The sequence below is a fragment of the Barbus barbus genome, assembly GCF_936440315.1.
Source record: "Barbus barbus genome assembly, chromosome: 29".
Taxonomy (NCBI): domain Eukaryota; kingdom Metazoa; phylum Chordata; class Actinopteri; order Cypriniformes; family Cyprinidae; genus Barbus; species Barbus barbus.
Window position 1 is genome coordinate 2,264,153 of NC_136757.1, and position 18,927 is coordinate 2,283,079.

General features: G+C 40.1%; 1 protein-coding gene across 1 annotated transcript in view; it reads right to left on the bottom strand.

Moving 5' to 3' along the window:
• LOC306849926 (voltage-dependent calcium channel subunit alpha-2/delta-3-like) overlaps positions 1-18,927 on the bottom strand; it is a gene marked incomplete at both ends in the record, with an annotated part of 224,934 nt that overhangs the window by 97,829 nt on the left and 108,178 nt on the right. Inside the window, 4 exons of the mRNA XM_079385309.1 lie at positions 3,556-3,636; positions 3,895-3,966; positions 12,753-12,770; positions 14,627-14,760. Of these exons, the coding sequence (XP_079241435.1) occupies positions 3,556-3,636; positions 3,895-3,966; positions 12,753-12,770; positions 14,627-14,760 (305 nt within the window). The remainder of the gene's footprint in view (positions 1-3,555; positions 3,637-3,894; positions 3,967-12,752; positions 12,771-14,626; positions 14,761-18,927) is intronic.

Consider the following 18,927-nt stretch of genomic DNA (forward strand, 5'->3'; position numbering starts at 1 on the left):
ATTTACAAGAGCTGTTGGATAAGGGCTGCACCCCTTCCACGCTCAGAGTCTATGTGGCAGCTATAGCAGCTTCTCAAGCTCCTATAGCCGGACAGTCGGTGGGCCGGAACAACCTGGTTGTCCGTTTCCTGAGGGGTTCTAGGAGGCTCCATCCGCCCCGACCCCTCACAGTCCCTGCATGGGACTTGCCCACGGTCTTGAGAGCCCTTAAGGGTGCTCCATTTGAGCCACTACAATCTGCAAACTTAAAAACATTGTCGCTCAAGACCGCTCTGCTGCTGGCGCTAGCATCGGTGAAGCGAGTAGGTGACTTGCAGGCTCTCTCTGTGAACCCTGTCTGTCTTGAGTTTGGGCCTAACGACTCTAAGGTCGTCCTAAAGCCAAGACATGGCTATGTCCCAAAGGTGCTCTACACTCCATTTAGGGCCCAGGTTATTACACTCTCTGCGCTCCCCCCTTCTGAGGAGGACCGAGAGTTCAACCTTCTCTGCCCGGTCAGGGCATTGAGAACTTACATCGAGCATTCGAGCATTGTTCCGATTGCCCTTTAGGCAATCGGAACAACTCTTTGTCTGCTTTGGCGGCTGCACCAAGGGGTCTCCGGTCACAAAGCACAGGATATCTCGATGGTTAGTTGATGCTATTGCACTAGCATACTCCTCCCTGGGCCTCCAGAGCCCCATTAGAGTGAGACCCCATTCCACTAGGGGCGTGGCCTCTTCCTGGGCGTGGTCTAGTGGTGTGTCCATGGCAGACATTTGTGCGGCGGCTGGCTGGGTCTCGCCGTCCACATTTGCCAGGTTCTATAACTTGGATGTCCCGGCCTTACAGGCTCGGGTTCTCTCTGCTTAAAGGACACACACCTATCTTAAGCGGTCCCCTCAGGCATCGCCTGATTCTTTTTTTTTTTTTTCTACCCGGCCTGTCAGTAACACAGATAACACATGACAGTACGTATGTGTAGCTATGCTATCATCATTCACAGCCTTTTTTTTTTTTTTTTTTTTTTTTTTTATATTTATTTATTTATTTATTTTTTTAATTAATTAATTAATTAAATTTTTTATACCCTTTTATTTAACCATACTATGACCGACAAGACCAGGGGACAGAGAAAACAAGAGAGAGAAAGAAAAAAATAAAAAATAATAATAATAATAATAATAAAAAAATAATAATAATAATAATTATAATGATAATAATGAAAATAATAATAATAATAATAAAAAAAAAAAAAGGAATTAGAAAAAAAATAAAAAAAATAAATAAAAAAAATCGCCTGATTCTTCAAGAATGCTCTTGGCCCCATTCCTGGTGCTAAGGCTATACTTATGACTGTTGAAACGATATCTAAGCTGGACTGACCTCTAGGAGCTCGGTCCTCATGCCTCCTGCAGGATTCTTCCTGCTCATAATTGGTCCCTCTGAGCCTTATTGCTCAAGGCCAGTTTATGTTGATCATTTCTCCTCATGGCATGGCGGGATTGTACTTGTTCCCCATAGCGCCTAGCGACGCAGTACGAGTGAAGTATCGACAGGGAACATACTCAGTTACTAACGTAACCTTGGTTCCCTTAGATATGGGAACGAGTACTGCGTACTGTGCCATGCCACTCAGACTGCACGACTCAGGTCGTCGATTCAGTCGAATTGGCCTGATTTCCTATGGCGAAGCGCCCGCTTATATAGCCAGATGGCTTTGCCGCCATAGGCTCGTGCAGCGCCGCTGATGAGCCATTGGTTCGTTTTTTATTTACTGCACGATCCAATAGCCGTGCAGTCACACTGCGTGATTGAAAAAGTCTTCAGACCTCGGAGAAAAAGGAGTTTTCCCCATAGCGTCTAGCGACGCAGTACTCGTTCCCGTATCTAAGGGAACCGAGGTTACGTTAGTAACCGAGTATGTTTTGTTACATGCTCTGTGAGCAATGTATTAGTAAGGAAATAATTTTTCGTGGCCAGAGAAATAATTTTCCTTAGAGTCGATAGACGATTAAAACTGTCCGTACTGCAGACGAACAAATCATTCTATTGTACTATTAATGCTACAGTCAATTCCTGAAGATGGAAATATTTGATAACAACCTGTTATGATTAACTACATTCATCTCACTTTGAGCTAATTTGCTACAGCACCACAGCGCAATAGTGAAAAGAGATGCCTCTCAAACAGTGTCACGTTCCGAACAATGTTTAAATGTCATACTGCGTATTGCGGCATTTAAAAAAATTATATCATAACAAAAATAAACACGGGTATTCTGTATGAACCGGTATACCGCCCAGCGCTAGTGGGTAGGCATACGAGCATGACCCTTGGCCGCATGTGCCAGAGTCACCATCCCCAGAGGCAATTAAGGAAACGGAGGGAATTGTGGCAGAATTGCCATTGTGGCATAACAATAACACAACATTCTTGAATGAAATGCATGCAAAAGCGGCAAATCAATTGCATGTCTTTTCTCCTTGAATAAGCAAGCAAGGGATGGGACTCCTGATGAGTGCCACCCTGCCTACTGCGACAAATTATTAGTGACTGAAGCAACAGTAAACAGGAAAACTTAAACAAGCTGACAAAGATTGCATTGTGAACTTTCGGACTTGAACACAACTCCTCATGTGTGAACTCCACCTGAGAAATAGCACACGGTTCAGGGAGTGAGAGAGAAACAGAAATTCTCCGCTCATTCTCGACAGCCTCAAGCTCAACATAGGATTTCCAGGATTCTAGCTTTTGTAGCACCTCAGTTAGCAACCATAGAACTAGACCTATGGGAGATGACTTTTCTTTTATTTTCTTTTTCCTTAAGAAGCACTTTCATTTTAAGTGTGAGCAGTTCAATGAGCTGTAGCACTTAACACACTTACTATGCTCATTATCGACCATCTCAGTCACTCAAGTATGCAGGTGTGTGTGTGTGTGATTGTGGTGCGTTTCAGGACAGATAATGACTGTAATTAGCAGCTCCCATCTAGCAAGTCTCAACTCTACTTAACATTTTGTATTGGTTCTATGCAGTGTGTGTGCATTGTATGGGTATGTTCTTCAGTACTGATGTGTCGTGATTGATTGTTTGTATGTTAAATAAATTAATATATTTTTGTACTTGAAGCCACATCTCTTGCCCTTTATTGAAGGGGCCTGTGATCCTTTTGGTAGGTTCTCAGACTGGCAAAGTCAAGTTTATCTTTCTTTAGTTTACATCTTGTTCTGGTATAGGCTCTTCTTCTCCACTTGACCACAATAGCAATTAACAAATCATGGTCCATATCGATGATATAACTCAAGTCTAATGACCATTTAAAAAATAAATATGGTAAATTTGACACAAACTTACTTGGAACCTGTTTTTCAAAAATAAATACACAGAATACTGAAAGAAAAACTGCAGATGTAACATCATTTTATGCGGTTTTAGTGAATATGAAATTGCATTGCTATCTAAATTGTTGATTTTCATTCATTCATTCACACTCTCTGGTCAGCTAGACCCATAATCAACAGGAGTTTCAGGTTCTAATGAATGGACAGTTATAGGTGACTTGTCTGTGTACCTTGTATTTGGGGATGGCCTTCAGTATTTCAGACACTGGAACATCTGTGCCAACTACTCCAAGAAGAATTCCTTTATTTCTCTTAAAACAATGAACACAAGCATGTTAAAAGTCAATCTTAATATTTGTTTTGATTCATCATCTTTTATTGGTTAAATGTTTTGACAAGTCTATTAATATCAGTTTCCAATTACACCTTTCTACATGATTTGTCTTTCTTACTTTGGCATATTTCCTCTCTCTATTGGTATAGTTTGATGAGTGCTATACAGAAAACATTCATACTGACTAAATAGCCACTGGTTTACATTATCAAAGTCAAAGTTTAGCATCACTCACAGTCTCGTTCTTGGTGCTGAACACAGGCATGGCCACGGTAGTCATGAGCACAGGACCCTGAGCATCTTCTAGCTACACAAATACACAACAACACATAACAAAGACGTGTATGAATTTCATGCATTGCCTGGTTCTCATGGGAAAGTGATTGGCCAGCTGTTTTCACATTTGTTTCTGCTACAGATACTTTTTTTGACATTTGATTTTATTTCATCATCATCTGAAATAATCATTGTCAAAATGGTTGCCAAAAGTCAAAAGTGCTTTGCCACTAAAATAATTAAAATAAATTGTATGAATTCATAAAGCAAATCTGAGATCAGTCTATTGTTTTGAATCGTATAATGAAGCACGTTTCTCAGGCAAATGAAACTGTGGACATAGTATTAGTTCAGACATTATTTTTATTATTTTGACATGTGAAAACTTTTCCCTATTGGGCGGACATTTCGGCCACCTTAGCAAAAATATTCTTTATACCAGATCTGTACAGCGCACACACAAAAAAGTGTGTAACTTTTCACTTTAATGTGCTATTTTTATTTTATTTGACCCTCGATGTAACTAAATAATGCACATTTTAGGTTACCTGAGAAAACATGTGTTGCCAAGAAACTATTAAAAATCATTTGAAAAAATCTCACGCAGAACAGTTCAATTCTTTATAATAATATAACATAATATAATAATATAGTTAATATGAAAAAATGAAGCAGCTATTGAGGTAAATTATTTATTAGGCTCATAATATAATTTAAAAACAAATATTTAATACAGTTATCTAAAACATCCCCATATTTGCGCACTACTACACCTGTGTTTACCTGTAAATGTCTTGGCGCCAGTTTTACAAAACAGGGCAAATTTGCGCGAGAGCACAATTCCAAAACAGCACTGCTGGCCATGGAAATTTCTGCGGGTGATTTACTAACAACAATTAAAGAACACAGACGCAACTTCTCATTTACATTGACCAACGCAATATACCAAGCACACTAATAATGTAATCTATTAACTATGCATAAAAACCTGTCTGGTTACTTAATTAACAGATATGGGTGTCATGCCATAACATATTTTTAATACATCTGACTTTATATTTAATGTGAATTTAACACTGAAAGTTAATGTGAATAAAAACTTTGTAAGTTAGGCTACTAAACATAACACTTTCATTATACAGAAAGAGAGCAAAGAACATTTTTACTGAAAGTCTAGAGTGTAAGCGCTCCCAAAAACTCCCATTTAAACCACTGAAGCTGTTTACACAGTGAAATTAATATCTCACAGATTCGTACACATATTTCCACGTTGTTGTTTCTGATGAGAGAATTCGCCAGAAAGAGGTATTCAGTCAGCGAGCGAGTGAAGAAAACACCGCATTTTAGCGATGACTCATCTGAACACCTCTGATTGGTCAATGCATTCATAAGCTCAACAGCATCGTTTGTGATTGGTTATAATGTGCAGTGTCTGTCTCTGGCTCAGCGCCAGCCAGCGAAAGCAGATTTGAATTTAGTAGCTGATGATATACACTGAACGATCTAATCACGCCTGTGCGATTGTAATAAATATAGAAAATATTAATTGGCAATTTTTTTGTCTTTTGGAAGCTGCATTCAAAATCCACTTGGCTCACTTTGAATGGGCATGATGCCTCTGCCTGTGTGTGACGGTAATAATGGCAGTCCTTTATACTGCTGAACCAACATGGTTCAACTGAGGGATGTGCACACATGATTTCGGGAAACAGTCATGACTAGTTGATTACTTCCTCCAACAATGCATCATACTATGGATGTTCATCAGTTACTTAAACCATTTTATTTTTCTTGTTTACTGGACATGCCTTTTCTATTTACTGACGTTTTTTTGGGGGGGGCTTTTTATTGTAATAACACATATTTAGGTTATTCAGACAACTCTTGTTGTCCCCTTTATTTGTCACAGTGCTAAGCTAGTTGTGACATTATCATTATCGCAATAAGGATAGGATTATTATTATTATAATAATAATTATTATTGTTGTAGTTGTTGTTGTAGCATCAACTGTACGGGAGAACATAAAATTCACTCTTATCGCCACTAGGTGTAAAGGTATATTTCATTTGGAAACTACCAAATAATAATATGACTAATAATAATACTACCAAATGATAATTCTTAACAAGCTTAAATTATTTTTTTAACCTAGTAAAGAAATATCAATTCCATACCTTTTAAAAAATAATACAATTTAAAAAAGCTGTTTTTTGTGTTATGTGGGCTGTATATTATGCAAGTTATAAATAACTATAATAAAGAAGACTGTTACCTGTGGTAACACTGCAACAGCAAATATAATAGCGGACACAATCAATAAAGAATACATAACTTCACATGAATAATGTGAAATCTGTGATAAAATGGTAATGAATCTCTGAACACAGAGACTCATGTGCACTCAGATCATGTGACCTCATGCTCAGGTGTAGATGGATGCGGCTCAGCTGCTAGGGACTCTGTGGCTGATGGCAGAGACTGACTTGGAGAAAAGCTTTATCATCTGTACCTAAATCAGAAACGTCACAACCTGCTTGTCTGATTGCATCAACACACATGCACGATTCATGCACAATTACACAATCACAATAACCCATTTGATGAATTCTTGATCTGTAAACATCCGAAAGTCACAATCATACATTCTCACAAGACGTCAGAAATAAGGCAATGAGCTGCGGATCAGTGGAAGAGAGGCAATTCAGCTTAAACTGTCAAATATATTCTTCCCTTATTTACTCTGCTCTCCCTATGTGTCTGGAGGAGTAAATGGGCTGTAAAATGGTGGATGATTGAGCTGGGTTGTGGTGAGAATTTGAAAGCACAACAATAGCTCAGACTCTGAGAACACTACACACACTCAGGGCATCATGCAAATGCTCGCGCTTATTGTCTATGATACGGAGCAAAACAGAATTAGTCTTCAAGCCCTGCTTAAATTCAATTTACTTCATTTAATATAAATTTAAACTGTAATATATTTTCATACAATTGTAAATAACAAACAGTTAAGTTACGAAAACATCACATTCAGTTTGTACCTAAGTGTATTCTTTTAAAGTATACTGCTCACAAAAATTTAAGAAACACTTTTTAATCAGAGTATAGCATCAAGTCAATTAAACTCCTGGGATATCGATCCGGTCAGAAGTAGCATAGGGCGTTGTTAATCTGTTTCAGCTGCTTTGATGTTAATGAAATGAACAACCGGTGCACTAGATGAGCAACAATGATATCACCCCCAAAACAGGAATGGTTTTACAGTTGGAGGCCACTGACATTTTTTTCCCTACTCATCTTTTCTGACTGTTTTTCTCTAGTTTTGCATTTGGCTAGGGTCAGTGTCACTACTGGTAGCATGAGGCGATACCTGGACCCTTCAGAGGTTGCACAGGCGGGCCAACTGCTCCAGGATGGCACATCAATACGTGCCATTGCCAGAAGGTTTGCTGTGTCTCCCAGCACAGTCTCAAGAACATGGAGATTCCAGGAGACAGGCAGTTACTCTAGGAGAGCTGGACAGGGCCGTAGAAGGTCCTTAACCCATCAGCAGGACCGTTATCTGCTCTTTTGTGCAAGGAGGAACAGGATGAGCACTGCCAGAGCCCTACAAAATGATCTCCAGCAGGGCACTGGTGTGAATGTCTCTGACCAAACAATCAGAAACAGACTTCATGAGGGTGGCCTAAGGGCCCAACGTCCTCTAGTGGGCCCTGTGCTCACTGCCTGGCACTGTGGAGCTCGACTGGCATTTTCCATTGAACACCAGAATTGGCAGGTCCGCCACTGGATCAGGGAGCTCAGGACGCCATGGCGGATAAACAGTCTGGGGAGCCATGGCGGAGCTGGGAGCTCAGGAAGTCATGGCGGGATAGACAATCCAATGAGCCATGGTGAAGCAGGGAGCTCGGGGCGCCATGGCAGAGCAGATAGTACAGAGAGCCATGGCGGATCGGCCTCCGTGGCCGTAGCTAACGGCCCAGCCCCTACAGCCAGCGCTCTATTACCCCCCAAAAAAAATTACTTGGGGAGAATCTCAGGTCTAGAGTCCCTCCCTTGGCTGGACCTGGCGAATGGAGCCCTCACTGGGCCGGATTCAGGAACAGGAGGACTTGGGTTATCCGCTGGCAGCGGGCTGGACAGATGAACGGCCGGCAGACTTGACTGAGAATGGACTGGCAGGCTTGAGTGAGCCACGGCCAGCGGGCTGGAAAGAGCCGCATCCGGTGGGCTTGACTTCGTAGCGGCCGGCGAACTTGACTGATGAGTGGCCAGCGGGCTTGGGTTAGCTGCAGCCGGCGGACTGGACAGATGAACGGCTTGACTTCATATAGTGGCCGGCCAACTTGACTGACGAGCGGACTCACGGCGATCCCGCCGAACTCCCACGCTTAAGTTCCATGGGCTAGGGCAGAATGACGAGCTGTGACTTCCATGCCATGGGGAAAAAAACAGGTAAACAAAAACAAAAAAATCTTACAAAAGCCAGGAAACAAAACAGGGAGAATGGGTTCCGCTTACTATTTCGGTCTTGCGTTCTGTCATGCTGAGGTTGAAACGAGGCCCAAGATGAAGGGATGATGCAAAACAAAGTCTTTAATGATAAATCCTTCACAGAACACAGGAGAACGGCGGGGACAACAGCCACAAAGTTAACGCAAGACAAGGGAACTGAGGAAAACACAGGGTTTATAAACACATGGAATGTAATCTGAGAGAACTGAAACAGGTGAGAAGTAATCAAGGATAAAGAACTCAGGTGCAAGGAATCATAAAGCAATCAAACTAAACAAGAACAGGAAAAAGACCATGGGCTCGTTCTTCGTACGTTGCTTAAAACATCCGAGATCAAATGAGACATCCGAGATGATTTCATCGTGCTAATCATGATCCGGCTAATTGGGTTCTTCGAACACACCTGTTGTTGATGATTAGTATCGCTGGATTGAGTTATCTGAGATAACTGCGCGTTCATGCGCTGGTTTAAAAGGGGATATGTATCGATAGTAGAAACACTGATCAGCAACGCTGTTATTGGTTGCCCACAATGGCCAAAGAGCGCGCCCACTTTTTCTCTGCGGCAGAACAAGAACTCTTGATGGAGGGCTATGGGGAGTTCCAAAATTTAATAAAAACGACAGGGAACACCTCAAAGGCTGCAAAAGCTGTTAAGTTGCAGACAAATTAAATGCGTAAGTAGTGATTGTGTTAGAGGTTTTCAATCAGTTATTACAGTATATGTACATTAAACATTTTCATACTTTAATCTTTCATATTAGAGCCTCCACAGGACCCACTAGAAATTGGGAACAAGTAAAGGTGAAATACAAGAATATTCTACAAAATGGTAATAATTAACTACATATGTTGTTCTTAGTCTTTTTTTGTTTTAAACGACTGTGAAATGATGTGCTTGTTTATATCAGCAACTAGGAAAAAGGCAGAGCAAAAAAAAACAGGCGGTGGTCCTGCACCCTGAGTTAAATGTGAACCGACCCAATGTTCAGGACATCCCTGGGAGCAGCTCTTCCTTAGACCCACAGCCAGGAAGCAGTAGCAGCAGCAGCACCTTCATTACTGGTAAAGAGGTTTTTAATTCACTTTGTATAGGCTACTGTAAAATAATTGGTAGCTACCTTGCATTTGGTGTAATCCAAATGTCAGCTACACTCTTCAACTGGTAAATCTTGAGTAGTGCTGAATTGCATTGACATGAAAGGAAGGCAGTTAAACCTACTTTGAGTAAATGGGGGGGGGGGGGGGAGACTAAAAAGTTTCTGTTTCTTTTCCTGTGTACCTCATTGTAATGAATGTTTATTTCTTTCTCTATTTCTGTGCAGTTTTACATAACACACCCACACTTTTACCTGTTCCCATGCAAGTGGTGGCTGAAGCATGTGCAGTAAGTGGACTTGTCCTTTTTTTTGTTTTTCTCAATAGTGAAATCAATATCAATAGTGGAGACACCGTATCACTTTGTCATACCATTTATTTTCATTGCACAGGACAGTGAAGAGACCCTCTCGGATGAGTGTCCTTTGGAGGAAGTACCTGTAAGTGCATAACTACACATAAAAATGCACTATATAATATACCCTATAAACTTATCAACTAATGTCCTTTATATTTTTGACCGCAATATGACTTGCAGGAGTCTGCACAGAGGCCTGCAGAGAGGGAGTCTGCACAGAGAACTGATACAGAGGTGGACAGTGTTGCATTGTTTTTTTTACTTTCAGTTTTTTTTTTTTGTATGCGTTGAGTCTAATTTATTTTCTCTGCAAATGGCACAGGGTGACATCCGTTCCCTCTATAAACGTAGCCTACAGCAAAAGGTTGAATATTTGCATTTAAAAAAACAAAAACTGAGGGGAGAAATGGAGCTCCAAGAGCTAATGAAGAAGAAAATTGCCCTAGAAATAGAGTTGCTGCAAAAGGAACTTCAGAGTAAGTACTAAAACATTTCACATTTCAGAGCACTACTGTTGACCTTGCATAACTATCTCTTTACAGGCAAAAGATGACCCTAATTTGTTTGTTTTTTTTTCTCAAAGAACAACTAATAAAAATCATTGAATCCATATTTGCCTTTTTTTTTTATTTTTATTAAATTATTCTCAAAAATGGTGTTCCACAATCCTGTCCCGTGCAGCTCTGCCACTAGGTTGATCCAAGTGCACTGGCTGGAGGTCATCATCAGGCTGCACTTCCACCACAGGGGTCCTCTCCTTTCTAATGGTGGCAATGTTGTGTAATACAGCACATGCGACAATGTCGCATGCCCTGTCAGGTGCAACCCTCAGAATTTTCAGACACTGAAATCTTCCCTTTAGTTGCCCAAAGGTCATTTCAATGCGTGCCCTTGTCCTGGCTAGAGCTGCATTGTAACTGGTTTGTGGTTCAGGGTTGGGGTCAGGGAATGGAGTCATAAAATACTGCCTACAGGCATAGCCCCTGTCTCCAACCAGGATCCCATCGTAATCACCTGTACAATGGTAAAATGCAGTTCTGTTAGGCCCACAATAAGTGTGTGTGTGTAATACAGTGAGCATGACATTACTATCCTTACCACGTTCAAATAATGTGCATAACTGTGACTCTCTGAAAATTCTTGAGTCATGCACAGATCCTGGCCATTTGGCTTCCACATTTGTGATATGACACATTGAGTCTAAGACATTGTAGTCAATCAACTGCATACTTATGGAATACATTGTATATTACCAATATTAAGAATAGTGATACTTAACTCACCTGCACATTTATACTGTGAACCCCCTTTCGGTTCACAAAATCCCCTTCATTTGGGGCCTGGTGGGGCCTTGATATGAATGTGTGTGCAGTCTATGGCACCAATCACATTAGGGAAGCCTGGGGGACAATCGATTTATATTTACTAGTGTGGTCATATTCATACGATCTTCATTAACAAGTAGAATGTACCTGCAATTGCGAAATAGCTCTGTTTTACAACTTGGGGTCTTAAGTGGCTTGGAAAGACTACAAAAACACCTAAAAACTGCTTTAGCGCCAGGTAAACTTTACGAATGGCACGACAGACAGCACTTTTGGCCAAGTTCTCCGCATCCCCAATAGTGTACAGGAAAGTGCCACTCGCAAAGAATCTCAACGCGATGCACACAGTTTGTGCTGTGGTTAAAGCCCGACTCCGACGAGTAGAACTTTTAATATGAGGTTCTAACAAGTTTATTATGTAAATGACACCCTCACGTGAAAAACGATATCTTTCAAAAAGTACACTATCGCGCTGTGCTAATGGATCCTGTCTGTGTCGCAAAACGCGATTAATTCTAAAAGCTCTGCGAATTATCCTCGCACCTTCCGCAACAGGTTGCTCTCGTAAAAACGGGCAAGACATGGCTGCGACAGACTTCCCTATCTCCTCCGCTTATAAAGCCGCGATCTAATCCTGTTTACATGAAATAAGCCTGCTCCCGAGCAGGTTTAAGCTTGCGCACCTGTTGCTATGACAGCAAGTCCAGGATGAGCGTCGAAGAACCAAACGATCCAAGATCATGCCAAATCGTCAACAATCAAATCCAGCTAACTGAGTTAGCGACGTACGAAGAACGAGCCCCATAAGGAAAACCAGGAACACAAACCGGGGCAAAACAAAACAGACCAAAAACGTGACATGTGATTTCAAAGTGTTCCTTTAATTTTTTTGAACAGTGTATTTTTCCACAATAAGAACTCTTTTTAAAGGTATGCTGATATTTACTATTTTTTAACAAGTGTCAGCTTACCGAAGGGATCTTATCATATTTCTTTATTTGTTTAGTTAGTGTCACTCCAGCAGAATAGCAGAGTGTGACAACATATAGAACATATTGTGTTTTGAAGAGATAAGTTCTGCTGTTCATGTGGGGTGCAAAAAAATCTAAATTCAAGCAGCTAAATTTAGGTACATCCCTTAGGTAAACTATTAAATCTATGAGACAATGAAGTGTTCTACTTTTAAGAATATTTGATATATTTTAAGAAGAGGTGATGTGTAATTATGGACAAGTCCCGTCCGTCTCTCCCAGCATATACAAAGACTTCTACTAGCTGCAATGCAGATACTCTGAGTGCACAGATGACTGGAAAATCAAGTATGGCCGTGATATAGACTACACAAAGTCACCACTTAAAAAAAAAAAAAAAAACAAGTTCATGAGAAGTCAAATAAGAATGGAAACCTGTCCAAACTGCACACAATATAAATGTAACAAAGCAGATCCACGTATGGGTTAATGTGCTATGCAGAAACACAATCAAATAAATCACAATCAAAATGTGAATTAAACCTTTACCTTTTGAGCCTGTGGACGCTACAAAGACAAAAGACAAACTACGATCAAATGAGTGTGTACACACACATATTACAGCTTCCCATTATGCTCCTGGTCATTACTTCCTAAAGTGGTGTCTGAATCTGAAATATATTTGGAAGTAAAGGAGAGATAAAAGCTCCATTCATTTAATAAGTTTTGAGGTTGTTAATTGATTATATACCGTGGTGGCCAAAATTATTAGAACACTAGTATTTTCATCAGCTAAAAAATGGTTTTAAGTCAGTTATTTCTATCTTTTGCTGTAGTGTGTCAGTAGGAAATATCAGTTTAAATTTCCAAACATTCATTTTGCCATTAATTGTAATAATCCAGTGAGATTTTTTTCTGACGACAGCCAGTTCTCCACACAGAGATCTGATCTGATCATCATCAGTCTGTCTGGAATGACATGAAGAAACAGAACAAACTGAGACAGACTCAATTCAGAAGAACTGTGGCAATGTCTTCAAGATGCTTCAAGAAGGCTACCTGCAAAGCTACAGTGCTGTTAAAAGTTTTATGCACTTGAGTAAAAATGCTGTAAAATGAGGATGCTGTCAAAAATAATGTCATAGGAAAAAAAAAGAAGTTATTATTATTATTATTATTATTATTATTATCAATTAACTTCCTTTAACTAAATTAAATAAACATTTGGTGAGACCATTCTTTGCGTTTAAAGCTGCTTTTGCCCTCGGTGCACTTCAACATAGTTTTTCAGGTAGGATTCTTGAAGCATCTTGGAGAATTTGCAAAATGTTAAATAAATGTTGTATTTTGACAAGACATAAAAATAACAAATAGGCTACATTTTCTGTACAACCTACTTTTTTTTTCTTTGTCACTTTTTCCTATTGTGTTGACAAAGCAAAATGTTTGTATCTTGAATTGTACCTTGAAAAGATGGATAAAAAAAAGAAATAGCTACAATTTTTGTACAACCTACATTATTATTTTCTCTGTGACACTTTTTTCCTACTGAGTTCACAGCAAAATGTTAAACGAATTTTGTGTCTTGACAAGATGAATAAAATTACAAATAAGCCCACAATTTTGTGTATACTAACTTTTATTTGTTAGCATATCTCTCTTTCAGCAGCGGAAATTTAAATTTGAGATTCAGGAAATGAGATCTAAGTTTAGCGGGAACAGTCAGGTTGGGAAGAAAATTATTCTAAGCGGAAAGCGGGTGAACAAAGAGTGAATATATAGCGGGAGCGGGTGGGTGCGGAATATAACCTCGCAGGAGTGGCACTAAAAAAATTGTCTTGCGCAGGCCTCTACAATGGTGTTGTCTGTGTCACCAAAAAGGCCAGATGATGACATTAGGCTGTCCAGCTGAAAAGCTTTTTTCTTTGTCCTTGATCCCAGTTTTAGCCATACATGAGGCCCTTGCCGGCACTCAGATCCTTCAGCAGGTCAGCCTCCTAAGCCTGTTACACCAAAAATTTCTCTTTGGTGGCTGGGCTAGACCACTAGTCAGGAAGCATACGTCAAGTTTACTACGAGGCGCTTCCCATCTTTCCTTAGGCCACTCGATGCTAAGTTTAGCCAACACCCTTATCAAAGCTTTGAGCACCTCCTCAAATGCTATTAAGCTCTCGGCTCCTGAACTAAAATTTTAACTAAACAGTACAAATTGCACTCAGCTTAGAGAATATGGAAACGTTTGCAATGTAGCCTGATCTGCATAAAAAATGTAAACCAGTACAGACAGTGTATTCAAATACACTGCACTTTCAGTGGGCACAATACACAATACTCTTCTCTGTGTGCATGGGGTTCATAAGGTTAATAATGATTTATATGTGGATTCACATGAAAAACTGTCAAAACATAAATGAGTCACTTACAGTGCTATCAACATAGGCTTCTGTCCACACCATGTCATGCTCTTGATCAATGACCTTTGGCCGACTGAGCACATGCAGATACTCCATCACATTCTCCTGAACATCTGCCAATGTGGAAATCTGGGTAAAATAACCTGACAACACAGAAAGAAATGTGAAATTATAATGATAAATATTCAATGCGTGTATACATACACAAAAATTAAAAACTATATACAAAATTAAAAACACAATTTGTTGTCTGCTGTCATGAGTGAGAGTATACAGGATTTGTTCACATGATAATTCTACACTAACAAAGAAAATCAATTTGTGTGCGGGATCCGCACACATCTAAAACATACAGCCAAACAGTCAGCCTACAGAAAGTGCTAAGCAATGTTGTTGTCAACAAACCTCACTTGATCATAACACGTCATGATGGTAGAATACAAATCAATACAGAAAAAAGCATTCTACAGACCTGTCATGAAATAACATTAGAGCATACTGTTTAAGCTTAATAATTTAATGAAAATTATTAATTTTTTCAGGTGTGCATCAATTTTTAATCTTTAAAAGGTCAATCATTTCTAACATATTAACTAGAAACCAAAGAACTAAAGGATACCTTGCTAAAGCCATTAAATCTCTGGTTGTGTTCGGGTCAAATTGACCCGGAAAAAATTTTCTTTTTCCGAAAATACTAGTTAATGTTATCGCATTGGACTCAAACTTACTGAATTTGTTCACATAGGGTATAAGTACTTCTCATTATTTTTTTTTAGAATTTTCGTAATTGTTTGTGGGTTTTATTTCACCTAGTCACACTTGTGGTGTTCCCAGTCAAAAATGGCCGGACTCCGATCAATTGCTTATAAATCTGTCATTATGCTATATTATCACTACATATTGGATTCATTCTTTTTGTCAACTTGTTTTCTTTCATTTAGGACTGGTTTTGTGTTTCTATTTACATCTGATTAATCATAAACCTCATTTATCTGAGAGTAGGTACATCGTTTTTTGAGTGAAAAAATAATTTATGAATAATTTTCACAATATGAGATAAAAAATTATGAAAATTTGCACTGTTTCTCACACTAGTGTATTATAATGTTTAATTAGGAAGTTTGCTTTTAAATGCTTTTATTTTGTACAAAATTGCAAAAAGTTACACTTGTGGTGTTCCTGGTCAAAAATGACCGGACTCCAAACAATTGCTTATAATTCTCTCATTTTGCTATATTATCACCAAATATTGGATTCAATCTTTTTGTCAACTTGCTTTCTTTCATTTAGGACTGGTTTTGTGTTTCTATTTGCATCTTATTAATCGTAGGCCTCATTTATCTGAAAGTAGGCAAATACATTTTTGAGTGAAAAAAATGTTTTTTATGAATAATTTTTACAATACGAGATAAAAAAAATTATGAAAATTTATGAAAATCTCACACACACACATCTATGCATACAAACTATTGTATTACACCTATTTCATCCTACCCTGAACTGCATGCAATATGCTTTTATGAATCTGATATTATTACTCTCTCTCTCACACATACACACACACACACGCTCAAACTGCCTCGTCTTTAGCCTGCATTGACTTCAAAAGAATATTTTCTTTCACCACATATTCTAGACAAAACATTATGACAATAGGTTTTGAGGCTTTTGTGTTCTCACAGAGTAGACGAAAGTTTGAAATGCAGAATGACACACCTACACAAAAACTGCCCACACCTCCCAACGACCGGTCGCTCTGTCTGTCTCCAGCCGACTTAAGGAAGACCCTATCTAGGATTAACCCACACAAGGCTGCGGGTCCTGACAACATACCTGGCCGTGTTCTGAGAGACTGTGCTGCACAGCTGACAGATGTCCTAACAGATATCTTCAACACCTCGCTGAGCCAGGCAGTCGTCCCCACATGTCTCAAATCCACAACAATCATACCGGTACCAAAGAAATCACCTGTGTCCTGTCTCAATGACTACCGTCCCATAGCACTGACTCCAATCATGATGAAGTGCTTTGAGAGGCTATTCATGCACAACATCAAAACCAGCCTCCCCAACACGCTCCAGTTTGCATACCGTCCAAACCGCTGTTCGGACGATGCAATTTCTTCCACCTTCCACCTGGCTCTTACCCACCTAGAAAATAAAGACTCCTATGTTAGAATGCTGTTCATTGACTTCAGCTCGGCATTCAACACAATAATCTCACAACAGCTTATAAATAAACTAAACCTGCTGGGCCTTAACAATTCCCTGTGTAATTGGATCCTGGACTTTCTAACCGGAAGACCTCAGTCAGTCCGTGTTGGCCAAAACACCTCGAGCACTACCACACTGAGCACAGGGGCCCCACAAGGCTGTGTGCTTAGCCCGCTGCTCTTCACACTGCTGACCGACGACTGCACTGCCAAGTTCAGCTCCAACCACATCATCAAGTTTGCTGATGACACAACAGTGGTAGGCCTCATCAGCAACAACGATGCAGAGAAGAAGTGGCACAGCTGGCTGAATGGTGTGGCACCAACAATCTGTCCCTCAATGTGGAGAAGATAAAGGAGGTTGTAATGGACTTCAGAAGAAACTCCGTTGACCACCCCACACTGACCATCGACAGCTCGACTGTGGAGAAAGTCAGCAGCACTAAATTCCTGGGGGTACACATCACAGAGGATCTCACCTGGACCACCAACACTATGTCACTCTCCAAAAAGCCACAACAGCGCCTACACTTTCTCCGCCGGCTGAAAAGAGCAAGTCTCCCTCCACCCATCCTCACCACATTCTACAGAGGCACTATTGAGAGTGTGATGACCAGCTGCATCACTGTCTGGTACGGGAACTGCAGTGCTGCTGACCGCAAGACCCTCCAGCGGACAGTGAACACAGCTGCAAAGATCATCGGTGCCCCTCTCCCCTCCATCCTGGACATTTTCCTTACACGATGCTCCAGCAAAACCAACAGCATTGTGAAGGACTCCACCCATCCCTTCCAGCTCCTACCATCAGGAAGACGGTACCGGAGCATCAGAGCCCGCTCCGCCAGACTGCTCAATAGCTTTTTCCCCCAGGCTGTGAGAGCCCTGAACTCAAATCACCCCGCCCCCCTCTGAAACCCCATGCAAACCCCTACCTCCTGAAACATGGACCACCCCCCACCCCAAACCTTACCACACCAAAGAAAAAACTGTATGGAACTTTTTTTGTGCAATTCGAAGTGTGCTACACACAGGTGAGTGGGCCTGTATAAACCACCTGTAGTAACACACTCTCCTCTATGTGCACTAGACACTTTACACACACTGCTGCGTGTACACAATCCCCCAAAAGACTCAGCAATATATGTATGTTTACATGCTCATGCACTACAAATCATCCTGCAGCTGCTCGACTCAAAATGTCTCTCTTTGCACATGTACAGTATTTGTGAAGCATTCGTATAGTTTGTATTTTTTATCTTCTATTTTTTAGTTTGTATAGGGTAAATATTTATGTGAAGCATTCGTATAGTTTGTATTTTTTATCCTTTATTCTTTTAGTTTGTATAGGGTAAATACTTATATATAGTATACTTATAGTTAAATCTGTCAGTAGGTTAGTTGTGTATAGGTTTATAGTGTTTTTTTTTTTGTTTTGTTTTTCCCTCATAGTTGTATGTCTGTATTTATATAGCACCGTGGTCCTGCGAGGCATGACATTTCGTTTCACTGTATGTCCCCACATGTAGCGGAATGACAATAAAGCTCAACTTAAACTTGAACTTGAACTTGAAAGTTTATAAATAAATGCTAGAGCATACAAATGCCTCACAGTGCCTTGCTTGTCATTCACACGAGGAAGGGGCAACTGAAGGTGAATCTTACAGTGAAGATGCATTGCAAGATATACTGGAAGAGGAAAACGTCACAGAACAAGCTGAAAACCTTGCAACAACTGAAGAGGAGCAATCTTCTGATTTTGATGTAACGTTCTGGTCGAAGGATGGAAAAAAATATTATTTTGAAGTCAATGCAGGCCAAAAACAAGGCAGTTTGAGCATGTGTGTGTGTGTGTGTGTCTGTGTGTGTGTGTGTGTGTGTGTGTGTGTGTGTCTGTGTGTGTGTGTGTGTGTGTGTGTGTGAGAGAGAGAGAGAGAGTTATAATATCAGATTCATGAAAGCATATTGCATGCAGTTCAGGGTAGGATGAAATAGGTTGTATGCAAAGGTTGTACAATAGGTTGTACTACAAATAGGTTGTACTCACAATAGTTTGTATGCATAGATGTGTGTGTGTGTTTGTGTGTGTGTGATAGCATGA